General features: G+C 40.6%; 1 protein-coding gene across 1 annotated transcript; it reads right to left on the reverse strand.

Moving 5' to 3' along the window:
- Window positions 1-631: 631 nt before the first annotated feature.
- On the reverse strand, window positions 632-27,794 carry LOC143939344 (uncharacterized). Its single transcript, XM_077460959.1, has 13 exons — window positions 27,639-27,794; window positions 23,540-23,739; window positions 20,488-20,625; window positions 18,456-18,585; window positions 15,292-15,751; window positions 12,659-12,800; window positions 9,625-9,783; window positions 8,846-8,898; window positions 7,738-7,913; window positions 5,664-6,055; window positions 4,244-4,340; window positions 2,486-2,678; window positions 632-873 (listed from the first exon to the last, which is right to left on the reverse strand). Exons 1-13 carry the CDS (start codon window positions 27,756-27,758, stop codon window positions 722-724), a joined length of 2,412 nt encoding a protein of 803 aa, XP_077317085.1. The 5' UTR covers window positions 27,759-27,794; the 3' UTR covers window positions 632-721.

Here is a 27,794-nt window from a genome sequence, read left to right on the forward strand (position 1 = left end):
CTTTTTTATTTTCCTAAAAGTGATCGCATGACCTCTGTTCTCAGCTGCATAAAGGGCTTGGAGAGATGGAGGTGAAAACTAAGTCTTGGCCATTGCAGGACAGACAGGTTGTGCTCCCAACACAGCCAGAAAACTGACCATACTAGGATAGATGTGCTTCCCATGCCTAGCATGTTCGGTTTGAAATAGGAAAGCAGGGGGACTGGCAGGATCACAATTTAAAGGAAGCAATTCAACAGAGAACAGGATACTTCTTTAAATAATAAAGTTTTATTTGTTTTCAAGCACACAAGTATATACATTAAAAAAGAAAAGGCCTCATCAACGCATTTCGAATGAAAATATAAATACAAAGATCAAATGTCAGATTCATTCTATGGCGGCCTGGGGCTATGAAAATGATCATATGGAGAGAAACCAATTAGAATTGTGGGTAAACCAAAAAGTAAAAAAAGGGAGAAGGTATAGTTGTTAAGTGAACCCCAAAATATGGAAAATAGAAAGGAGAAGTGACCAGCTTCATTTGAAAAAGTGTGTTGCAGAGTTCTCCATAAGGGTTTTGGATGGTAGACATCAGAACAGAATAGTTTTTAACACAAGCACATGGTACAAGAAACACATATCATAAATATGAAATGTAGGAGTGACATCCACTTTAATACCAAATAAATTATCTATAATTCACACGTATTGTAGTAAAGTTCCTTTTTGCTCCAAGAGATCAGAAATCTTGTGTATTAAGCCTCTGGTATCCGGCTGCTCTGGCTCTCTTCATGTAGATATTTAATGTTATGGAGATCAGCGCCACAGCAACCATTCCTGATAATGCAATCAGCCGTGTAGTTCCATTTACCGAGGAGGTTTTCTCTACACCTGTGGACAGAACAGAAATGAGAAATTATAGAGAAGAATAAGAGTCATATTTAGCCAAGAAACTAGCAATATGCAAACCACAGTATCCCACAGGAAACGTTTAAAAACCACCCTTCGATGTTCTGTCTCTGATTCTACAGTTTACAGCATTTTGCAAAATGGACTATTGAAATGCTAGAGCACGTCTCCATTCAGCAAAATCTCTTTTGTCCCCCACAACTGTCAACTTCCATGTCATTACAGGGTACAGCAGTGATGTGGAGGTCAGCAGGTAAAATCAGTGAGAACCCGGCTTATCAACACTCTCAGAATGTCGGTTTTCCTACAGAAAATTTCTACTGAATGTGCCAGCATTCTGCTTGCTTTTTTTCCAGGAACGCCTCTTTGCAATAACTTTTCCTAATGACAGGGTCACTTTAAAGCATATATAACATTCCTAAGAACCTGAACGATTTTGAAGATTGTAAATTTACTTTGTGAAGATCCCCACACATTTACGTCCTTGAATTCTGTGACACGTGGGTAGGCACTGCTGTGTCATACATATCCCAGAGCCTGCTTTCTGAACTACAGAGGTGCTGAGAGGAGGAGTTTAGGAGTCAATACAGGAAGCACTGCTTGCAGCCAACAAGGTACCATGGGATATGTAGTCCTTAAAATATTAAAGTAAACAGCCGAGGAGACACTGCAAAGCATGCAGGTAATCTAGGAAATTATGGAAAGAGATGGCCAGCAAACAGGCAGCACTCACAACATGAAAGGAGATTTTTCACGTAAGCTTATATTGGATTGTGAAAAATAACTATTGTTTGTACTGGTATTACAATGCTGATGTTATAAAATGAAAGCATATGATGTGAGTGACCAATAGACTCCTTTAATTGATACAAAATCAGGACACAAGTGGAATTAGTGTTGTGTGGTGTCGTAAATACTCAATGGACCATCACCAATAACAAATACATCTGTCACAAATGATATGATCTTTGATCTAAGACCCCTTTCACACTGGGGCGTTTTTCATGCGTTTTTCAGGCGTTTTAGCGTTAAAAAAAGTGCCTGTAAAGTGATTGAAAGAAGCCTCATCTGCAATCCCAATGTGAAAGCCTGAGGGCTTTCACACTGAGATCCCTTTCACACTGGGGCGTTTTTCAAGCGCTTTAGCTTTAGAAAAAGCGCCTGAAAAAATCTGCAACTGCAATCCCAATGTAAAAGCCCGAGTGCTTTCACACTGAGGCGCTGCGCTGGCAGGGCGTCAAAAAAAGTCCTGCAAGCAGCCCCCCCCCCCCCCCCCGCAGCCATCACAAGGAGGGCCCACCCATCTTGTTGGAATCTTTATCTACTCTATATTGTGGAAAATGCAGTAGGAAACCTAGTATCAACCCAAGATGGTTGGTAACACCAAAAGCTTCATAGTGGGCTAAATTATGTGCCATCAGTTCTGAAAACTCGCCAATAGTGTCCGCAAGAAATATAAGAAACCCTTGAATGACCAGACTAGTAGTTAGTTAGTAAGTATTAGTAAGTTAGACATCACTATTGGGTAGACTGAATTATGATTCAGTGTTATAAATGTATCTTTATATACTTCAATATTTGAGCTTCTTCTCACCTTTGTCAGTTGGAATCTCTCTCTTCATTATTACAGGGCCCTGAGAGATAAAGTGCTGCTGCGATTCAGATACTAAAGATCTTCTGTCTCTGTGATTGCTGAAAGCTTCCATTGATTTTGTGATACAGCCCTGGGTGCAACGAGTATTTGTAGCTCCCATCTTACATAAGATAACAGTGCAGCTTATATAAACCTAAAAACATATGGCATAATTTTAAACAAAACCTCAGGCAAAAATACCAAGATAAAAATGAACAGCCAATTGAGAGATAACATAAAAACAGCTTTTACAAGATTGAACATTAATTCAGAGATTCCTCTCATACTCCAGCTTTGCTGTACAAGGACTGCAAACCAGGCTGAATCCAGTTATTTGCATTGCTTGCACTCAAAGAAAAAATACATTCAATGTATATCTAAAGCTAACACTTTTTTTAATTGGGATTGAGTAGGAAATGGTTAAAACCACCGCCTGGGTTATTCCTATATTTGTGCGATTTGGGGAGATTTCTCTTCACTTCTGGCTCTGGAGACACAATAGGAAATTTCTTCAAAATGAACCTAGAGCACTCCTAGTTGTCCCCAGAACAAGTGTAACTTTTGGAAGATGTCCCTTTTATTCCTGTTCTGTTTTTCCCCAGGACATAAATTGAAGGTAAATCCAGCTAATAGGTGTGCAGGCAGCAATGCAAACCCTACTGGGTTTTAACCTTTCTCTACTAAATTGAAAAAAAAAAGAAGTTTGCTGTAGGTACACTTTAAGGAGATAAGATGGCCTTCTTCCAGTCTTGCTATTTTTTGTCTGAATGAAGGTGATTTCCAGGATGCAAATGAGCGTGACATCAGAATGGCTAAAATAAGTCTTTAGCCAAGTTGGAATTTCTTTCAGCCAAAGGAAAATTGTTTTCCTGAATGGTTCCAACAATTATTTTTGTGAACACTAAAAGCAACATGGGCATAAATGTCTCTGAGCTTTTGCTCAGTAGTTGGATGGCATGTTATAGTCTGATGCCGCATACAGACGATCGGACATTCCGACAACAAAATTCTGGATTTATTTCCGACGGATGTTAGCTCAAACTTGTCTTGCATACACACAGTCGCACAAATGTTGTTGGAAATGCCCAACGTCAAGAACACGGTGACGTACAACACGTACGGCCAGCCAAAAAAAAATGAAGTTCAATAGCCAGTGAGGCTGTTCCGCTTGATACCAAGCATGCGTGGAATTTTGTGCGTTGGAATTGTGTACACACAATCGGAAATTACGATGGATTACAACGGATTTTGTTGTCGGAAAATTTGAGAACCGGCACTCAAATTTTGTTGGTCGGAAATTCCAACAAAAAATGTCAGATAGAGCCTACACATGATCTAAATTTCCGACAATAAGCTCACATCGAACATTTGTCATTGGAAATTCCGACCGTGTGTACGCGGCATGATTGCATCTACTTTGGGTTTACCAATATGTAGTCGAGAGCTTACCCAGCTGGATATAATTTGATTTGATTGCTTTGGCTGCCCCTTGTAGCCATAGCTGCTCTTTTTTTAAAAGGAGATTGCACAATCAGTATGTATTGCATGGGACTTAGAGGAAAAGGAAAGCGTATTTTCTTTGAGCGCTTTTAAATAAAAGACTGGGAGGGTGATGGGGTACTCATGGGGAGGAGGGGGTTATTAAGAGAGATAGGTTACATATTAAAAATTGTTGATTTGTATATACAGTATATCAGTACTCAGCTCCAGTGTACTTACCTCTGGATAAGTTCCAATGAATGCAAAAGCCTCCATTGCAAACCTGTACTGTGTTCCCGATCCGGGATAAACCACCACTGTGTTATCCTTTATACACCTGCAACAGCAATAATAAGAGAACTTTAAATCACCAACCAATTGCCCATAAGTTACTGCAAAGGTTCTTAAAATGTGAGTGCAATATCTTGTTCTATTATTTCAACATTAAAGAGGTTTTCTACACAATGCCAGTGTGTTCTGTTTAGTTCCCTTATGTTTCCTAGTTAAAGAGTGGCTTTTATAGATCTAGAACTCTTCATAGCAATAACTGAGTGACACTTGGTTCATTCAACTAGAAAGGGAGCAACACTGTACAAATAGGTATTTTCTGCCCTCTGTAGAATGACGTGGGCTTAACCCTCTAGCCAACTCACCAGACAAACCACTTTTTTCCTTAGCTTAGTCCTGGTGGTAAAAAAATATTTTTTGAAGCCCGTCATCTGGGGTCAGGATCTTCATTCTTTAGCGGCACAGGGGGTTGACCATCAAATATAAGAAATGACGGAAGCGCCATCCAGCTTATAAATGTCTAGAATTTTTTTTAAATGTAACAGTCAACAAAATAAAGCCAATCCTCATATAGGCCAGCAATTTGTCAGGAACAGAATAGAGATTTCCTGTTGCTATTATCCGTCACAGCAATCCTGACATCAGAGCTACTACTTCCCTGTCCTGATGAATGGGGGTTTTTGTAGCCCTGAAACCCATTTGATCTCTCCTTGTTCACCTCTACGTTTTAAAAATAAAAATCATTCTGAATACTTACTATTGGGTTGGAGCTTCCATCCTTTTTTTATCTTTGAGGGTGTCTAAAAGGACCATTTGTAAGGCCCCTGTATGTATAGGAATCTAGCTAAATTCAGAAATTAATACTAGAGTACCCTACTATAATGTGGGGGGGGGGGGTCTGTAGGGCTCATATACCTCTCATATAACCTGCAGAACTATTTTGGAAACTGGAAGGCACTAGGGTGACCAGTCTCCTCAACTTGAAAAATGAAGGTAGCTAGGGGCAGCTTAAATAATTGCCCAAATAATAATGCTGGGATCCTTGCCTCAACTAAAAAAAAAATAAACAACTCAAGACAACAGCAAGCACTGTAACCAGTGGCACAAGTTCAAATTCTATTTGTTGCCAAGGTGGATATGTAGACAAGAAATGCTGTGTCCATACAGATGACTGTACACAGATGTGCGTCTATAGTTTCCCTTTGACAAAGCAACATTTGGACACAATAAATACCTCCAAAGCCTGTACATACATACAACAAAATAATCAGACACTTTCAATGCTGATTATTTTCCCATGATCAAATTAGCCAGGAAATTTTTTAAAACAGAGGATAATAAAAACTGTTATTTAAGATATGATAAAACATACCCATTTTGGATGATGTCATAGAAGACAGGATCAGATGGATTGTCATGTGGTGTGGCCCTACAAGATTCCACAAATAATTGGACGTTGGACAATGATGAAGAAACCTGAATCTCCATATACAACAGTTGTTTCAGTACGACCTCCAGAGGAGACTGGGTGTCCACATCCACAAATCGACTGTCTGTGAAGAACTGGAACTTGTAGGTGAAATTACCAAAGCCGGCCTCAGAGAACACGTAATCTGACTTATGGGCACGGAATGAAGCCGATACTCTGTTCTTTTTAGGGAAGGAGCAGTTAAAGGGGATAGAAATCCCATTTTGTCTTGTGATAATAACGGACGTGTCATAGGAAGTGGCTGTGTTTTTGAACACTATATTTTCTTCTGTTTCCTGGAAAATATAAAAGCAAAATAGGCAATGCCTCAAATACTGGCACTTTCTTTCAATTATTTAAAATATTATGTAATGTAATCATTTTCCAAAGGTTTTTGTATGGATTTTAACTGGCTTAGTTAGTTTGTGGTATCTCAAGCCATACTAAAGGAGACAATTCCTTGTATCTATCAACATATTATCAGATCATAATATTATCTAACACAGGGGTGCCCAACCAGTGGCCCGGGGGCCACATGTAGCCCGTGGAGCCCTCTGATGTAGACCCGCGACCTCCTACACAGACTTGTGTCCGTTTACACCTGCCTCCTTCCAATCCAATCTGCTAAAAAAATGGAAAGTAGATCTACCCCCTTCCATTTGATCGGATGAGAGGGCCCATAGAGTAGAGTGGGCTGTGTCTGTGTCCGCTTTGCACACCTTGGACGCAGAACTGTCATCTGCTCATTGTGGCCCGTGACTGGTTACTAAGTTGCTTAAGTGGCTCTCACTCTTCAAAAGGTGATACCAACGGTCACTTGCTGATTCTCCATATACAGTATATGGGGAATAAAACATGGACTAAATGACACTACTGTCAAAAATAAGTTACATCATGATGTGATGGAGTTTAGATTTCAGTTGAAAAATCTACGGCCTACGGTTCCCAAACTTTTTGAGAAACCAGCTGAAACCCAGTGAATTTCAAATGAAACTGAGAAATATTGAGATTTGGGTAAATGATGGCATTTAAAAGAAATGTGTAGTGAGCAAAACGTTACTCATCTAGCTAGTAGATGGTAGATACTATAGATGTCTATGGTACAGAATCCTCAGTGTTACAAAATGTCGTGGGTATGGTGAGAGTAGTTCCACTAACAACAATGGAAGGGGCCTGAATGACTTCAGAGTCATGTGGAGGCTTTGGGAACTTTGGTCATTTACATATGATTTTGGGGAGCTATTGTGGAACTGTCAGCTGGCTAATTTGGACAAGTAAGGTATGATCTAGCGCCTGAAAGTAGAAGTAAACCTGACGTATCACCATTTCGTTTGCTAAACCACTATATATATATATATATATATATATATGAGAAAACAAAAAAAAAACTTTCATTTTTCCAAAGTAAAATTCTTGTTTCTACTTTTTTTTTATCAGTTTTTTTCTCTCGGTGATGCAATCTCCTGCACTCACTTTGCAGCTACTTTCTGCCCACATGGGCTCCATTATTGACTGCATGACATTTCTCAGTTTGTGTGTTGAAACGGCCATTAATAATCATCATCAAAAGCCCATTTGACAATGCAAGAGCACACTTGGAGGACAGGAATAGACTGTTAGACTATAACAGCAAGTGTCTGAACAAGGACCTTCATGTCAGGATTACTGAATGTTATTTGAATATAAATCTGCAGGTTTAAAACCATTTGAAATGATTTCTAATATAACATTAACGTGAAATTATATACTATGAGATTTTAGTAACTGGGTTAACATATGCTTTAAGCTGCATACTATGACCACTTATTTGAACATGTTTTTATTTGGCATAGGTACCATTCTGATAAAATAAATCTGAAAACCACTTATACAAGTAACGTGTGCCAAAAGCTAAAATGTGAAGTTTGCCTTCAGCTCCAAGCAAAGGTGAAACATAGAAAGTACTGTCCTACTAACCAGAATAACTCCTTCACATTACCTCAATCTCTGTCCCACAGGAGTTGTATCCAGCACTTGCTATAAGGTGAGTACTGTTGGAGCTAACCAGACATGCAGGATCATTCAGGCGGAACTGGGTGTTATTGAATTGAGCATCTGCTGACTTAGCAACGATCAAAGTCATGGTGTTCTCATGGCATATTAAGGTGGTGTCAACTGGGTAGGAAAGAGTAAAGTGTTAAAAAAATGCTACAAACTCATTCCGATAAATGTTCTGCATTATTGTGGATCAAGGGTTTTCATGAAGAGCAACATAAGAATAAATTGTGTCACAAATAAAATAAAACAAAGTAAATTTGGAGCCCTCTGGGAGAGATTTAAAAATAACAAGTAAAAGTCGTTTATATTATTCTGAATCTTTTGAATTCTCAAAAAACTGTGGTCTTACCGATTTAATTCATTTTTATTTTTCAAAGATTTTTCTAATGTTTTCGTGAAATACAAATGTTTGCATTAAGTTCTAGATACTATGCAAGTCACTTAGTTGATCTTGTTGGTTTGTTTGTTCTTTCTGCCCAGGTAAATAATATTTGGGTTTTAAAATTTGAATTGCTATATTCTTATTTTTAAAATTGTATATTTATATTATGAGAAATAAGATCAAGATTTATGTCCAGCCCGTAGAAGAAAACAGGTTAAAAAAAGTTTGGGATGGAGGGTAACTCCACATTGGTCATTTTAGTCTATTGAATTGTATTGTTTCCCTCCCAATCAGAGAATTTGTTTGCTGCCTAGAATGCTGGAAAGTTTGGCATTAATCAGAACCAAATTGAACTTTTTTATTTTTATTTTTACAAATTCTAAAGAGTTCATGGTCTTTTCCCAGCTTTTGGTATAGTTTTTCTTAAAGCCAAAAAGATATATGAGATAATTTGTTGAAAGTGTAGTAGGGATTAATAAACTTAGTATGTTTATTGAATAATGGCTTTATTGAGGATTTGAGAAAGTTTATCTGGGTCAGTGAATTAATTAAGGAAAACATATCTATCCTTAAAGATAGAGCTCACAACACAAGACAATCATAATAACTAAAATGGGCAGATTACATTTTCTGTTGCAACTATATATTAAATAGTAGAAGACAATACCTAATTCTGAGGGTCCAACCACTAAAACAATACACCGCATTTCTGAATGGTACCTGTTAGAAAAAAGACAAAGATACTAAATAAAAGTTGATTAGGTAGTCAGCTGCACCATGCATGACCTAAGAGTTATAGGAGGGACGACATATTTGGGAATTTCTCATTCCCATCCCACTGAATGACATACACTCCTCTACACTGCAACTCATTTTAAAGTATATCCTAAGACAACTTTTTTTAAGTTTCGGGTAAGGTAGGGTATGGTTAGATCCCAAGTTAGGTGTATTTTTCTGCTGTCAGTATCTCACTGGAGAGATGTCCTTTACCTTCATATGACAAATGATAGCACGCCAATATAGTGTTTCGGCAAGATTTGTATTGTGTACTTCTAATAAGCATAATACACATAGATACACCTACTCCAATCATCAGTCATCATAATTGGCAGTGGAATCCTCCTGCTGTGCCTTTCTATTCTGACACGGGGGGAGGCTGTTGGAGATTGGAAGTCAGTAGATGGACTTCTGTACAACCACCCTGCCCATACATGGATTGAAATTTGCCTGGTGCCTGCTGAACTGGCCTAATTTCTATCCATGTATGGCCAACTTTAAGGCCACTAAACAAAAGCCAATTAGTGTAAGCAGTACATAATGAATAGTGAATAGAGGGGTAGGAAGGTACAATAATTATACTATCTGCAGTTAAGACGATCCAAAAAAAATGCAATGCATAGATAAAACACTATAAAATAACTGGAATTTCGGTAGCACCATACTGACCAATTTGAAGTTTCTGCCACAAAGCAAACAGGAACGTGTTCGTCTATATTATCCTCCGTTGGTGTCCATTCCACAACCATAGTCCTTATATCAGATGATGATGCAGATGTAAATGACTTGGTCATGCCAGGGAGCCCACTGACTTTGAAGTCTGCAATTCTTTAAAGAAGAAAAATGCAACATTTACCACTCACCAAATAAACAAACAGAGGTATTATAAAGTGTATTAAAGTCTTCCTTTTGGAAGTTCGCTAGATCATCTATGCAAATAAAACAGATTTGCTACTATGTCTTATTTCCCTTTTTTCTCTCCTTTCATCAATGGCATTTCTATATACTTTAAAGACTCATGCCTCCTTCACACAATGAGATTATCAGAGGAACGACCATCCATTTTTTTGTTGCACGCTACGAATTGAAAATGAAGAGGTAACCAGTGGTAGCCGGTGTTTTTTTTTTTGGGGGGGGGGGGGGTGGCAGACAACAACCCCCCCCAGGCCGCCGTTGGAGTGGCACTAGCACAACTGCCAACTACCCCCACGTGGCGTGGCACGGCACACTAACATCCCTACCACCTGCTGTCCTGGACCCTGACCCTGGATGCGAACGGTGAGCGCATCTGTTGGAGCTGCTGTTCCTGCTGTAAAATCCTACTCAGGTGTGGCCCCTCTTTTCTCTTTTCCTGTTTTCTATTGTTTCTCTTACTTTTTCTTATTGTCCTTCTTTTTTGTATAATTCCTAGTAGCTTTCCTTTACTATGTTCTCTATGTTTAAGGACACCATGTGGCTCCAACGTGTTGAGTTATTCACCTTAGGGTCATCACAGAGGACAAGGGGGCACTCTTTACGTCTAGAGGAAAAGAGAATTCATCTCCAAATATGGAAAGGTTTCTTCACAGTAAGCCCTTGTACACACGGTCGGACATTCCGACAACCAAATCCGTCGAATTTTGTCCGTCGGATTTTGTCCAAAACTGTTGTATACACACGGTCGGATGAAGTTGTCGGAAAATCCGATCGTTCAGAACGTGATGACGTTATTTCGTTACGACGTGACTATGTTCAGGCTAGTAGCCAATAGCTTTGATGTAGGAATTTGATCTGAGCATGCGTGGCACTTTGTCCGATCGGAATTCTCTACACATGATCGGAGTATGTCCGATCGGAGCATTTTGTTGGAAAATTTTACCAACAAGTTGGAAAACTTGGTCTGTCAGATACTCCGACGGAAACAGTCCGATGGAGACCACACACAGTCGGAATATCCGACAAAACGGTCCGATCGGACACATTCCGTCCGTGTGTACAAGTGCTAAGAGCTGTGAAAATGTGGAATAGACTCCCTCAAGAGGAGGTTCCGGCCAACTCAGTATATTGCTTTAAAAAAGACCTGGATTCTTTGTTAAATGCACATAATATAACTGGATACTAATATTTCTAGGTAAAGTTTATCCAGGGAATATGTAATTGCCTCTCGGGGGGATCAGGAGGGAATTTTTTTCCCCTGCTGTAGCAAATTGGAGCATGCTCTGCTGGGGTTTTTACTCCTTGCTCTGGGTAAACTGTGGTTATAGGATTGTGTATATGGGATTGTATGGTTGAACTAGATGGACTTGTGTCTTTCTTTAACCTGAGTAACTATGTAATTTGATTATCAGCATTTACATTTCATAGCCTGTGTATTGGTAGTATCTGCTCATATGTGATAGTTGTTGGGATTGCTCTTTTTTTTTTTTGGTCTCATTACTTCAGTTGTTTTAATTGCTATATAACTGCCTTGTTGTCAATTATACTACCACCATGTTAATTCATCTATGCGCTATACTACTTATGGCTATGCAAGCCTTTTTGTCCAGTAATGTCCAGTAATGTTTTGTGTTCTTTTTTTTTACAATTAAAAATATTTTCACCCCTAACCCTAGGTTCACATCTATGCATTTTTTTGTGCATTTTGCAGTTTGCAGAAACGCACTACAATCCATTTAATATAGTTTCCTATGGTACAGTTTCAAAGCTATGCGTTTTGCGGCTGGTACATTTTTGGAAAGGGACTTTTTTTTCCAGGTTTTGCATGTAATAGACTTTCCTTGGAATCACACCAGAAATGCCGGTGTTGTGTTTGAGATGGAATTTTTGATGTGTTTTGTGTTTCCCAGTTTTTATTTTTCAGTTTAAAGCACTGTATATAGCCAGCCGCCACATTCTTAACAACCGATAAGTCATCAGCTGTCAGCGGGTGTCCTTGCTGAAAGCTGAATGTACAAAAAAATTAGCAAAAACAAACAGTGTGGGGTTCCCCCCCCATGTCCATACCAGGCCCTTCAGGTCTATTATGGATTTGGAGGGAATCCCCCCCAACACCAAAATATTTTTAAAAAATGGAGTGGGGTCCCCCCCAAAATCCATACCAGACCCTTGTCCTCATCAACATGGGGCAAGGAGCTTTGAGGTGTGGTGGACACAGCGCCCACCTCCTCATGTTGATTGCATGCGGCCTGGTATGGTTCAGGAAGGAGGGATGCTTGCTCGTCCCCTCCCTTTCCTGTCCTACCAGGCCGCATGCTCAGATAAGGGTCTGGTATTAATTTTGGGGGGCCCCACACCATTTTTAAAAAAAATATTGGCGTGGTGGGTTCCCTCCGAATCCATACTAGACCCGAAGATATGGCCATTTTTGGGGGGGATTTTTTACAATTAGCTTTCTGCAGGGAAGCCCGCTGAAGGCTGATGACTGATTAGCTGTTAAGGACGCGGTGGCCGGCTTCCCGGTCCCCTCCTTAGCATCCGGCTATATACAGTGTGTTTATAGTGCATTTAAAGAGAAAAAAACATAAACTGCGATATGCATGAAAACTGCATGCAAAAACGCATAAAAAAACATGAGTTTAAAAATGCAAAATGCACTGCAAAACATGCCTGAAAAACAAACATGCCTGAAAAACGCATCAAGTGCAGCCGCATTGATGTGAACCTAGACTTAATGTTGGATTACCCATTTATGACAAGTCCTGGATACATCTGTTGTGTGATTTACCTTTCATATGCTGCTTGCGCAGTAAGGTGGAGTTGAAACTTTTTCCCAGCATTGATCTGCAGTATTGTTCCATGACTGGGAGTTGGAGAAAGAAATATTGGTCTGTAATGGCCAAATGTGCAGGATGGAGCTGGACTAGTGGCTGCAGGATTAAAAACATGTTATTGTTAATAATGGAAGAAAGATTTGGATTAAGTAGCCTATTGTTCCACCTAATGTCATTTTAATAAAGAGAAAAGAAAGGTCTAGTAACTTAAAATGCTGGAAATGGTTCACGGTAGCTTATATATAGTAATGTATAATAGTTCATATTAACCACTTGACCTTCGGAAGATTTACACCCCTTCATTTTTTTCCACTATGCCACTGCGTTATTTTAACTAACAATTGCGCGGTCGTGCAACGCTGTACCCAAATAAAATTGGTGTCCTTTTTCCCCACAAATACAGCTTTCTTTTGGTTGTAATTGATCACCTCTGCGTTTTTTATTTTTTGCATTATAAACAAAAAAAGATTGACAATATTGAAAAAAAAACTGTATTTTTTACTTTCTGCTATAAAACATATCCAACAGAAAAATGTATTTCTTCATAAATGTAGGCCTATATGTATTCTGCTACATGTTTTTGGTAAAAAAAATCCCAACAAGCGTATATATTGAATGGTTTGCGTCTATGGGATATTCTTATTTATTTGTATATATATTTTTTTACTAGTAATGGCAGTGATCAATGACTTATAGTGGGACTGCGACACTTTGCGGCGGACATTCTGACACTTTTGACACTTTTTGGGGACCAGTGGCACTAATACGTTGATCAGTGCTAAAAATATGCACTGTCACTGTACTAATAACACTGGCTGGGAAGGTGTTAACATCAGGGCCGATCAAAGGGTTAACTGTGTGCCTAACTAGTGTTTTACTATACTGTGTGAGGTGCTTTTAGTAGGGGAAGAGATGGAATTTATTCCCTGCTCTGCAGGGACACAAATTCCACCCCTTCCCTCTTGTCAAAACGGCAATCTGCCTTGTGTACATAATCGCCATTCTGCCTCTTTGCCTGAAGATCTGCGTGTGCTAGTGGACATCGACAGCTCCTGCTGTAACCACAGGTGGCACATATGTTCGCCCCCTACCCAGAAGAGTCGGATCATGTATATAGAGGTGCTGCCCTTCAGCAGTTAAACTGCTATAACCATAAGGCAGAACTTAAGTAGTTAAGAAAAATAAATAAATAAAAAATCCTACCAACTGAAAATGCTGGTAATGGCTCACTTTAACTTGCATAATAGTTAATTTAACTTTGCGTTATTTTGCGTTACAACAGTGGCGGCTGGTGATCTAATTTTCAGGGGGGGGGGGGGGCAGCAAACCAACCACCCAACCCCCCCCATTTGTTCAGGCAAACCCAAACCCCCTCCCTGTCGCTTGCCCGTCTGTCTGCCAATCAGCCCCGCACTTACCCTTCCAGGTCGTGGGCAGCTTCCCACTGTGTCTCCTCCTCTGCAGCTCCCCCCTCTGCGCCTGTCCAATACGGTCGCTTCTCCTCTTGGCCAATCGGGTCTTAAGACCTGCTTCCTGATTGACCAGAAGGAGAATCAGGAAGACAATAGTGAATATTAATTCACTATTTTCACACGACTGGGTGGGCTCAAGGCGCAGTACTCTGCACCCCGAGCCAACCATTGTTTGAAGCCAAACAGAGCCTCAGGCTCTAATCATGTGCTTCAAAAAAAAAACCCCATTGAAATCCAGTGCCCTGCATGTAGATTAGGGGCTGGGTGCATGGATTAGGGGGGTGGCACCCCTGCGCCTCTAATGAAGCGGCCACCACTGAATTACAACACACAATAAAATACAAAAGCGCGAGCGGAGCCATACACTCTAACTGCATCACACAGAGGACTGATGAAAAAGGGAAGGCACGCTGCAGTTTAGAAAAAAGCAAAGTGTCCCTCTGGTCCAGATACACTCTTGGACTAAGGCTGTACTGCTTTCATGGTTTCTCTATATCAGCCATCTCCAAACTGTGACCCTTTTCTTGCTTTTATCTTGTACTGGGGGTACTATTCCATCCACTGACACCAACAATGTGGCATATTTCCTTTTGCTGACACCAACAATGGGGCATTATTCCTTGCACTGACACCTTCAAAAATGCACAATTCCTCCCACTGACAACAGCAATGAGGCACCATTCCTTCCATTAACTCCAGAGATGGGACATAATTTCTTTTCATTGATACCAATGATGCCCCACTATTCCTCCCACTGACTCCAACAATGCGGCACTATTTCTGACACCAACAAAAGGACACATTCTTTCCACTGAACTAACAATGGGGCAGAATACCTTCCATTGACACCAAGGATGAGGATGGGCTTTATTCCTCAAACTGTCGCCAGAAATGGGGCACTATTCTTGCCACCGACACCAATGATAGGAATCGTTTACGCTCATTTGGACGCTAGGACATTTTCTACTCCCACTGGCCCTAGTCCGGTCCCCCTGAAGTCTGAAAGACAATGAACTGGCCCTTTGTTTTGAACGATTGGAGACCCCTGCTCAATATAATACTGGTGAATTTCAGTCTATGTTACAAAATATCTTAATAATTGTCTCCTAACTTACCTTCCACCATAAACTGCAGAGGGATTCTACTCAAGGGGTTTGTATAGTCTGGTGCAGCACTGGCTAAATGCAATGTAGAAGCTTTATCCGAGATGGTGACGGTCTCTGATAAAATGGTCTGACTTGTCTCCTGAACATGAGTGGTTTCCACAAAATGTTCTACAGATATAGTGCCTACATCTGTTTGTGCATTGGGATGACTTGTAGTTCCCTCTATTATATCGTCATAAAAATCATCAGTAGCTATCTTCGAATCATCAGTTGTAGGACCCCAGTAGCGCTTCTTTTCTGAGTCGTTTGGTGCCTCTCGGATCTTGCGATGGTAAGGACTATTTTTGAAGACCGTTGTTCGGTCATAGTAGGTAAGATTAATGTTTTTGTTGGGGAAATCTTCCACAACCAATTCCAACACATAGGCGCCTGTACGAATCCCTGATGGAAAAGATATAATACAGCGGCTCTAGAACAAAAGTGAAAAAGGATTATTAGTTAGGAAAGTAATTCTTATTTGCTACTTCGGTTTTCTTCTTCTAAATCTGTTTGTTCTATTTTTTGACTGCATAAAACAACAATCTTTTGGAGTTTCATACCAACGTCTATTATTTCGTTTTTTGAATTACTGTGAGAGTGTTTTAACTTGTAGTGTGTCTAATCTTATGCAGTCCCATTCTTTATTTTATTGAAAATTTCTTTTTTTTTTTTTGTTTTCCTGTTAAATATGTAATATTGCTTTTGAATTTTTATCACTTGTAGCCAACAGATGGTGTGCTAGAAACTGCTTACTCCACATATTCTGCAGTGATGAACTGCTATGCTGTGAATAGCCTTAGTAGCCTGTATATTTAGTTCTCCTGCTATTCAAGTCTATTCAAACCACACAGACATTTACTAAAGCTCATGCACACAGGATGTTTTTTGTAGCTGCTTCTAGGGGTGTCTAGCGTTTTTTTTTTTTTTTCCTGCCTCTAAACTCCCCTGTATGTTAGCCAATGGGGTTGATTTACTAATAGACTGTGCACTTTGAAAGTGCACTTGCTCAAAAGCTTAGTAAATGAGGTAAAGCTTCACTTTGCAAAGAATACCCAATCATATGCAAGGAAAATTTAAAAAAAAGAATTTTTTCTTGCACATGATTGGATGATGGAAGTCAGCGGAGTTTCTGTACATTTGCTAAGCTCTGGAGCAACTGCACTTGCAGAGTGCACAGTCTGTGCCTTTAGTAAATCATACCTTATGTGTCCATGCACACATAGGGGTTGATTTACTAAAGGCAAATAGACTGTTCAGTTGCTCCAAAGCTTAAAGGATCACTAAAGACATTTTTTTTTAAATAACAAACATGTTATACTTACCCCCACTGTGCAGCTCGTTTTGCACAGAGTGGCCCCGAACCTGGTTTTCTGGGGTCCCTCGGCGGCTGTCTTGGCTCCCCCCCCCCCCCCCCCGCAAGGACTCCACACCCTCATGCGAGCTCCCTTGCATGGTGAGGAGTGCTTGCGGGCGCGGTCCTGTGATACAGCCAGCGGCCATAGCCACTCACTGTATCACTCGGTCCCGCCCCCTGGCGCGCTGTGTCACTGGATGTGATTGACAGCAGCGTGAGCCAATGGCTGCGCAGCTTTAAATCCATCCACTGTAACCAATCAACGGCCAGGCTGAGCGGCGAAGAGGATGTCGGGGGCGAGCATGGGACTTTCGAGGTATCAGGTAAGTAAAATGGGGGGGCTGAGGTCGTCGGTATTGTCAGATGTTTTTTCACCTTAATGCATAGAATGCATTAAGGTGAAAAAACTTTTACCTTTACAACCCCTTTAATAAATGAGGTAAAGCTTCACTTTGCAAAGAATAACCAATCACATGCCAGGAGTATATAAAAAAAGAAACAGCATTTTTGCTTGCACATGATTGGATGATGGAACTCCTTTACTAAGCTCTGGAGCAATTGCACTTTCAGAGTGCAACTGCACTTTGCAAGCAGCACAGTCTATTTGCCTTTAGTAAATCAACCCCATAGACTTTTAGCAGCATTTAGTGGTAGGAGAGTTTAGAGGCAGGAAAAGAAAACCTCTGCCAGCGCGTTCAGGAACAGCAGAGTTTGGGCAGAAAAAAACGATTGACGCTTGTAAACGCGGCTAAACGCGTGTTAATGCTAGGCACATTTAGCACTTGAGTGTGAATTTGTTTCAGAGGCAAGAATAATATATTCTGGCCAATAGAATTTATTAATGCCCAAGTGTTTGATGCCTGTAAATGCGTCTGAACACTTTTACTTTTACAGGCATCACGCACTTTTTCTTGCAAAATCGTTACTGGCTTCTAGGAGAGTTAAAAAAATAAATTCTGTGTGCATGAAGCCTAAATATCATGGAAGCACCCTGCATCAAATGTGCATTTGTAACATTTGTAAAATAAAGTGTTTAAAATGTAATTAAAAAAAAAATGTATAAGAGAGCAATTTTAAAGCGTAACTCCACTTTTTGTTTGAGAAAAAAACATTCCCCCTTGGGTGATCTATGTACATTGCAAGGATTCTAACAAACTGTGTTGCAGATTCCTTCCTATTGTTACTCTGAATAAATCCGTGTTTTTGTCTATGCCTCTGAGCCAAGTGGGTCTAATGGGCGTGGTTTCATAATGATCAGTTAGCTGTGGCAGCTGCAGGGCACTAATGAGGAAAGCTGCTGGGCCTGCATCCCTTTAGACGTGTTCCTATTGGAAATATCTCACCAAAAATGAAATTTCTGTTGCAGGGGATGCCTGAAATCTGACTTGTATCTTAGGCAGACTTCTAGGAAAATTTGTGAGCCAATCACACAAGCAGGAAATGATGTTTCTGGGGAGTGGTCAGTACACGTTCTGTGTACAGAACAATTCTATGTACCCACATTGCATTGCATTTATAGAAAATTACAGCGGCTCCAGATTGAAAAGGTCATTTTTAATAAAATTACATTAAATTACAATATGACTTGTATCGCTATTGCTGTATGCTATATTATTATTATTTTTTATATGCTATTTCTTTTCCCCACGTAAGTGGAGTTACCCTTTAAATGTTCAAATACCAACATAAAATAACTTTGACTGAAAATCGTTATGGTTTCTCTACAAGTCCATAAATGGAATGATTATCAACTTTTCTTTTGTATTAATTAGAAACTTACTTCATCCACAGAAAAATAAGGTTTACATAATCCACATTCTCCAGAGTTATAGGCATTTCGGCAAGTCACATGGTCTCCATCGGGGTCATGGGACAATAAATTAATAGAGGTTGCACAGTTCTGTGGAATTCTTAAAGTAAAAGCAGTATAAATTAGGTTATTCTTTAACAATGTTGGGAAAAGACAAGTGCATTATATTCTTGTATAAAACTGGCTAGACACAGATTTTGATTTGGGAATTTTAATTGTGTATGCCAAAAGCCATGTAACTGTGTAGCAAATTTACTAGAAGCAGATTCTACTTCTGGGTCCATTCCACTTGTTCATTGCAGCAGTGCATGATAAAATGCGTGTTACAGTGATGCAAGGCAATGCACCTGTTCTGTGTTCAACGGGTTACGGTGCTATTCATTGTGCACACGTTCTACAGTAGAACACAACACACTGCAGAATGCCACAATCCAATATACACTAAAACCTCCGATGCTTGCTTACCTCAGTGGTACATGCATGGTCTGCTACAATGATTGCTATCTCTCTGAAATAAATCCTCTTCAATACTGCTTGTGCCTGGCATGTCACCTGTATAGGGCCTTACGCCATGCATCTCCAGCCTCAGGGCATGCACCTAAGCAAGTCTATACCAAACTGATAGGCTCTTCTGAGCAAGTAAACCTCCAACACTTTATGGTAGTGTCAAAGCCTGGCTGCATCCTACCGCCTCAATACATTCCTATTGGCACATCGCTATGGTGGGCTGCCTCACTGGCAAATAGCAGTGTGTGTAAAGTGGAATAGGATGGTTATGTTTCAACCCTACGACAGATTTTTGAGTTTTGTGAAGTGAGGGGGTTGGAAGTTACTGCAGGTATGTTGAAGCACCCCAAGAGTCAATCCAAATCATCAGGTACCCTGGGTTCCTAAATCATCTTGGGGTGATGGCTATGCTTAGGATCTTTAATTTATTGTACATGATGTTTGTAAATGTTCTTGTATTTTCCAAGTCATTGTATTTAGTTAGTCACAATCAGGGGCGGACTGACCATTCGGCCACTCGGGCACTGCTCATGGGCCCTGGGTCATTGGGGGGCCCCATCAGGGTTGCCAGCCTCAGTAAAACCAGGGACAGTATGTAAAAATCTGTGTTTTTTTCTGTCTTTGAAATGCCCCTTACCGACATTTTTGGAGTAGGCAGTTACATTTTAAAAAATACAATGCAAAATTAACAAGGGACACCAACATAGTTGTATCTTTGAAACTACGGGATAATGGTGTTGTGGTAACTTGGCCAAATAAAAAGGCATAATAATATTATTCTTGATATCACTAGAAAAAAAAAGCCTTTGAAAATTTGTTTGCAATAACTCCATCAGTATCACCAACAAAACAGCTTCATTATTATCCCATTAAAGAAGAAGAGAATGTGCGTAGCATTTCGAGATCTCATAATTTGCCACGTCACGAATGTTAATTCTCCATTACGAGCGCTAGTTTACAAGACTGACCGCTTCTGGCTCGTCCTTGCTTCTGAGCATGAGTGTTTGTACTTTTGTCCTATGGACTTGTGTACACATGATCGGAGAAAATCCGACAACACACATTTGTTGGCGGAAAATTTGAGAACCTGCTAGGCAACATTTGTTGGTGGAAAGTCCGACAACAATTGTCCGATGGAGCATACATACCGGTCGGATTGTCCGCCAACAGCCTGACATCCAACATTTAGAGGGGTTTTTGTTTTGTGTTTGACTAGTGCATGGGACGGTACCTACCGTATTACCATGTAGGAACTTATATTGTATCCTAGCCAAGTTTTGATATATAAAAGTTGTCCCTCTTTATAATTTCAGAAAGTTGAGAGGTATGTCAGCTACTGTAGCAGGGGAAGAGCCACCCACATTGTTTCAACAATATAACATTCTAATATAGAAAATAATAATTTTTGGACAAACATAGGCGCTGTATTGGCATATACTGTAACCCAGCATTGAGATGTTTTGTATATAGGTTTTTGTAAACTGTGGTACTGTACCTTAAAACTTGAATGCTAGCAGTCACAGGAGAGGTGTTGGGCTTCTTGGTATCTGATCTTGTCCCTAAATCCACTGCTGTTATTAGTGACCATGATCCATCAGTATAAACATTAGTTACCCAGCAGCAACTACTCTCCCTGTAAAGATATAAAAGGAGCACTAGTGACTATAAGAAATAATTACAGTATATGTATGTAGCAGTATATGTATTAAGCAGTATTTGGCACTATTGATTAAGGCGAAGAGGTGATTTGAATTAATTATATTAATTAACTTGTTAATCAATGTTCATCAAGCACACTTTTTCCAGGTAACTAGGGGCTGCAAAGCCTTTACAATTTGGTTGTTTTGTGGAATAGCATTTGTTTGCTGTAATCTCTTTAATTTTAAAAAGATTCATTGAACAACATGTTATGGATGAGGCTGCAAGTTAATGACCATCCAGTAAAAAGTTTACTAATCGTGACAAAAAAAATTAAAATCAGAGGACAAGGCCAATTTGTTTTGGGGGTTCAGAAGTCCCCCTTCATTAGGGCTAAGGAACAAGATTTAAAAGAATATAAACAATGACCCATTAAAAATATGATATACACTATATTACCAAAAGTAATGGGGCATCTGCCTTTACACGCACATGAACTTTAATGGCATCCCGGTCTTAGTCCGTAGGGTTCAATATTGAGTTGGCCCACCCTTTGCAGCTATAACAGCTTCAACTCTTCTGGGAAGGCCGTCCCCAAGGTTTATGAGTGTGTCTATGGGAGTGTATGACCATTCTTACAGAAGCGCATTTGAGAGGTTAGGCACTGATGTGGGCAAGAAGGCCTGGCTCACAGTCTCCATTCTAATTCATTCCAAAGGTGTTCTATCGGGTTGAGGTTAGGCCATTCAAGTTCCTCCACCCTTAACTCGCTCATCAATGTCTTTATGGACCTTGTTTGTACCTTAGCATTTAGTGTGGAATGGTTAGAACTCATAACAGGTTTAATTGCTGTCTCCAATGTGGAATTTGCCTTTGAGATTAATAAAGTATTCTGATTCACCCTTTCAATTACAAGATTCTGAAAGACAGTAAGTGGTGGTAAATCCAACATTTTACAGTTCTCACTGCAGCAGTAGTTGAGAAGGAATCTTCTAATAGGGACACCTGTGTCCAGTGCCAATTTTCTTAGAGAGTATTTATAGTAAAGTATAGTATAAGTGGGGTACACACTATAAGAAAATCAGGCGAACGATCGTCCGGTTTTCTTTGATGTTTCACAGCAAGTCGGAACCGAGCATAGAAATAATGTACGCAAATTCTGGTACGACAAATTTTTCATACGTAAGCGGTACACATTAACCCCCCTAGCGGTAATCCCGAGTCTTGCTCGGGGTAGGAATATACTGATAGGAGTGGTAACCCCGAGCCAGACTCGGGATGGCTTCGCTCGATGCAGGGGAGGACACAGGGAGCGTTACTCACCTTGTCCCCTGGATCCAGCGATGTCCTCCGCACTGTGTGATCGAGCTGTCCTCCGCTCGATTCACAGTGCCGAATGCCGCCGAGCTCCGTTCCCTGCGACGTTACGGCGCACGGGAGCGGAGAACGGCGGCAAATTCAAAAAAGTAAAAACACACAAAACACACACAGCACTGTAATCTTACAGATTACAGTGCTGTATTAAAAAAATACACACCCCCTTTGTCCCTAGTGGTCTGTCCAGTGCCCTGCATGCACTTTTATATTATAAATACTGTTTTTTACTGCCTGGAATTTGGAGATTGTCCATAGCAACCAAAAAGTGTACATTTTTCAGTGTTTTAGGATTTTATTACATTATTGAATAATTTGTATTATTCTTTATGATATTATAAACTTTATCATACCCGGGATGTCTGCTAGACTCTGGTTTGAACAGATTTAAGAGCGTTATTCCTAAGAATTACAGGACTACAAAATAAAAGCCAGATTTCCGTGCAAAATAATTGTACCGCTTTCAGCACCTAATTCCAGACTGAATCATACCGCCAGGGAGGTTAAACAAAAATAGTTCATTCTGTTCACTTACAAGAAAAAATTTGTCCCTTCAGAAATTTTCATTTGCAAAGTCAAAAACTGTGTACACACTATACAAAAATCGAACAATTGTGCCTCGTATGGAATTTTTCTTCCAATTTTCTCATAGTGTGTATGGAGCTTAACTTTGCACCTCCCTTGGGATACATAGACAGCAAAAAAAAAACAACAACACAGCTTTAACCACTAAAACAAACCTTAAAAAATAATTTTAGGTACCAGTATATGTTATCCATTTATTCAATGGGATTATTTTAACCCTTATAGCATGCAAAACCTGACACTGATACATGAGTAGCAGACTGTAATCAAACCTAATCAGTCAAATTACTCAAGTATATAGGTTTTTGACAGGCTTCAATTGTTTTCAAATGATATGCAAGTTGTAAATTGATGGATTTATTGATCGGATGGGTTGGAAGATTTGAATGAACTGAGCCCAGGACATGCCCCCCCCCCCCAGCCTCAGCCCTTTACACATGGATGAGCAGGAACCGAACACACTGCTACAGGGCACAGTGAGTAACCCCACCACTTCACCACAACGACTGGAGCTTCCATTTAGTTCAGACTCTGCACATAAATTATGTAGATTGGGAAATGGAGGAGCTGCAGACAGGGACAAGAATCTCTCTCTCTCTGACCCCCCTTCTCTGTCACCTCTCTCCCCCTCCTCTCTCTCTCCAAGACAATGGGGGTAATTTTTTGAGGAGTTGTCACCTTGCTGGGTCCCAGATGTTGTGCTGGCTGCATATGTCTGATGGGTGAGGAGGGTGCCCTGGAAGTGGTACTGATCACCTGTGTGCTAGATCCTTGCATCTTTCTGCAGCCATTTTTCTTGCTTGAATTTTTTTTCCCATTATAGGCGCGAGTGGGGCCTCATGTCTAAGTTTTGCCAAAGACCTCACAGAAATATTTGTGAGGGGTTCTAGAGGGGTTGTCACAAAAAGGAGGTCAAAAAGGAGTTAAGACTTCAACACCACAGATCTTACCCAAGTTGGAAAGGTTTGTCGATCGGTACACGTCTTTTCATATGCCCCTCATTCTGGTACCAACGGCTGGGTCTGGTGGTCTTGTTTTCCATAAGTGTTATGGTGTTCTGAAGCTCAGTGCCACAATTCCCAGAAAGGCAGCGCCAGGAAAATCTATATGATGACGAGCTTTCAAAGCCTGTTCTGTACTTAATATCAACCTAAAAAACAGCATAAAAAAACTTCTGTCAAGGTGTTCTTTGTCAGCAGATGTGGACATCAACTCTGTGCAAGACCAGTGTTTGGGCTTTTCATTTAACTACTAGCCAAGAAAAATAATGTATTTTCAGTGTATTAGTTGACAGCTAGATAGAAGCGAGCTGCTCAAGGTCTACAAGACCCAGCACCTGTTTGATTTATATCTAGTATTAATAGTCTCCTACATCTCAGTGGGGCTTTGTGCAGGGGCACAAATGGCATGTCTGCCCCTGGTTAAGAACCTGGATTCACCCCCCTATACTATGTGAGAGATGTGATTTCAGCATTCAGTAGGGGAATAACTGGGTCTCGGAAGACTGATTGGAGCAGCATTTGTTTTTTTTTATTAGCAAAAAATTTTATATTTAGGAATAGTTTCTTGCCTGATTCGTTTTCAACTACAAATGGGACGAAACAGGGGTACCTGGTATCTCCTCTTATATAAATTTTCACCATGGAACCTCCCCTGCATACAATCTGTGATTCACTTAACATATGAGGCTTTACTAAGCCATCAGGTCATCACAAAGTGGTGAATGACCTCCTTTTTCTGTCCCATCCTGATACATCCTTCCCCTTAGGTAATAAAATCTATGCAGATATAAACAGACTCTTCAAATTTTATTTCAAACCCCTCCTACGGACCTTTAAAACCATATCGCTAAATGGTATCACCATATATTTACCTGGTGTGGTTCAGTATTAAAAAAGAATGTCCTACCAATAATGACCGACCTCCTCCAAACGTAAATTTACTCTATAAAACCTTTCTATTTCTAAAAGGGATAGGACCCTTTTTTTTTGTCTGAACTGTCAGTTTGCAGTGCGATATGCAAACTGAACTGCGGTGTCATTAACACTGTATTGACACTCCCAGCACGTTGCATATGGCAGTGTGAACTGTCTTGCGAGTTAGGTGCGATGTGGGACCGCATAGTGGATTTGCAGTGCTTCCGCATCACACCTATGTGAGCCAGCACTTATACTTACTTTTTCCCCATCTTATGCATCTCTAGGCATGATGTCACATGTCACATTCCTGGGGAAGGATGAGTACCCCAAAACTCACAGGGAGAACCCTCCAGTGCAGTGCTCGATTTGGGCTGGTCTGCATTCCCCAGAATCTCATTGGAAGGAGTATGATGTCTAACTCACTGATTAAGCATCTAAGCATGTGATTAGAGCCTGAAGTTTCCTTTACTTTGCACAGCTGCTTTAAATCACTATGAATCAGGGGCATTGCTCGGTCTACAAAAGATATGGGGCTAGAGTCCATAGCAGCGTAGTAAAGAAAGTCATACACTTGGGTGGGCATACACATGTACTGTATATACAGTAATATACGTGTTTGTGTGTGTGTGTGTGTGTGTGTGTGTGTATATCCCCAGAGAGCACCCCACTTACATCAGGGTCTCCAGAGAGCCCCCCTTACATTAGGGTCCCCAGAGAGTCTCCCCTTTGCATCAGGGCCCCCAGAGAGACCCCCACTTACATCAGGGTTCCCAGAGAGTCCCCCTTACATTGGGGTCCCAGAGAGCCTCCCCTTAAATCAGGGTCCCCAGAGAGCCTTCCCCTTGCATCAGGGTCTCCACACAGCTTCCCTTCCCCTTGGGGACTCCTGCAGAGACTTCGGGCTATGGTCTCTAGATTCGGGGCTATAGCCCCAAAAGCCACCCCCTAGAGACACCACTGTTATCAATGACATGGTATTGATAAGAGCTATTTTATCTAAGGGAAGTTCCCAAAACATGGCCTATTGCAGATACATGAGGACTGAGGTTGAGAACCACTAGTCTAACTCACCTAGTCACCACTGCCAGAACACTGGGATAGTATAAAATCTAACTTGATTTTTTTAGCATTTGGAAACAGGGGAACTTGCATTGTACTGAAAGGCTTTTATGGAGGGTAAAGCTCAAAGTTTTAATTTGTTTTTGGCATTAAAAAAAAAACACTATTCCAAATGCAGAAACAAAGACTGCATAACTATGTAGCATTTTAGGATATATAAATTAAATGTTTCGATAAGAAAATGCTTGTTATAAAATAGCAAATATAGATTAATTGCCTGATACAGTTTAGTGTTATAAGGCTTTTGTATTCTCTAATTATAATACTTAATTATAAAATGATGATTATATTATAATTGTGATTATTTGTGTACAATGGGAAATGTACATACTATAATTAGTGGTTAGAAATGTTACACAGTTATTATACTTGACTGTTTGCCTTTTTTCAGTGCAAGTACAGTATATGGGTGTGATTAGTTTGCTTGTAGCAGCAGATACTCTATGTGGCCTTTTCCGCAATTCAGAGATGCTTAACCCTTTGAAGAGCGAGGGCCACTTAAAGTGGTTGTAAACTCTATTAGACCACTCGTACCTACAGGTTAGTCTATAATAAGGCTTACCTGTAGGTACTGTAGATATCTCCTAAATCTGCCCTGTTTTACCATATACGCTTGAGCCAACCTCATTGGCGCACTGAAGAAACAGCTCTCTCGTGCTGTTTCTTCAGCAGCCATGGCATGACTAGCGACAGCTGTGCGCATGTGTGGGAGGGACGTAATCGCAGCTCCGGCCAATCATGGCGCCGGCGCCCGCGAACCCAGAAACAACTCCGGGAGGCATGTCGCCGGTCACAGTAGTAGAACAGCTTTGATCTAAGGAAAGTTTTTCATAATGAGCTAGTATGGGATGCATACTAGCTTATTATGTCTTTATCTTACAGGGTTTTTTTTATTTTGGGTTTACAACCACTTTAAGTGATTTGGTAATGGGTTGTGGACCAGAATAAACTATGGGGTTTTACCACCCCCCAAACTAAATGTAAAAGAGCCCTTACTGTCCTGAGCCCCCTCTAAGGCTGTTTCCACACTGATGCACTGAAGTTTACCCGAACCACAGGTGCAGTGCAGTAGACCCACGGCTTTCCTGTGGGCTAGACTTCTATTATATCTTGTGGGTATGGTGCACTTTCTAAAAGCACACTAAAGCCACAGGATATAATAGAAGTCTGTAGCTCAGTACAGCTAACCCGCAGGAAAGCCACAGGTGTACTGAGCTGTACCTGCAGATCAGTGTGAAAGCAGCCTAATAACCCTTTTTTATCAGTGCTAATATGCCCATTGCAAAGGTGCAGTGTATGTAATATTTAATACACTGACCTTTTCCAGCTTCTGCTGGCATCACTGTCCAGGCCGCTAAAAAGGTCCCCTGTGAGGTGTGTTTGATATCACCCCACCTGAGACAGGAGACGGCCCTACAGAGGATGCATCGGCTTATGCGTCTCTTGCTCCCTCCGCAGCCGCCTGCTTCCTCCTCTACTGGCGCCGGCTCCATGTATTCTGATGCTCTGGGATGGCGGGTCAGCAACCCATTGATTGCTTTCTGGGCTTGCCAACCCATCATCCCAGAGCATGGGCATATGCTTCTCTGGTTTGAGGCATGTGGCCCATAGGCCACGGGTTGAGCACCCCTGCTGTAATTGCTTACATGGAACAAAAATGTGAAAATGAAACAAAAAATTGCTTATTGATTAACATTATATAAATTCTAAAATAAACTACTCAAAACAAGAAAAACATGTTCCCATTATGCCCCCCCCCCCCTCCCCTGCCGTTGTGGTAGTTGACTGGCTGTCATGCTCACTTTTATACTTTGAATCACTGTGTCGGAACAAGATTCATAATAAAATGGACTCTAAAAGGTATTGAAGAGGTAATCCAGTATTGGAATACTTCCCCAGACCCCTCTACCCAGCTAATTTCTCTGATGACAGTTTTCTTTTTTGTAAATCTCAATCAAAACTGTGAAAATTGTATACTATATATACATTCATTAAAATCAAGAAATCTTACCACCCATCCATTTGCATATTTTTCACGAACTCTGAATGACGAAGTCCCACCCTGCATATGGGACCCCAGTACAGCATTGATGATCGATACGCAGAGAATCAACACTTCTCGTCCTGCCATCTCTGTACTCTGCTCATATGAGTGTACTAGATAAAG

This window comes from Lithobates pipiens, unplaced genomic scaffold, assembly GCF_037356315.1.
Source record: "Lithobates pipiens isolate NorthernLeopardFrog02 unplaced genomic scaffold, aLitPip1_a1.2 Scaffold_10, whole genome shotgun sequence".
Classification (NCBI taxonomy): Eukaryota; Metazoa; Chordata; class Amphibia; order Anura; family Ranidae; genus Lithobates; species Lithobates pipiens.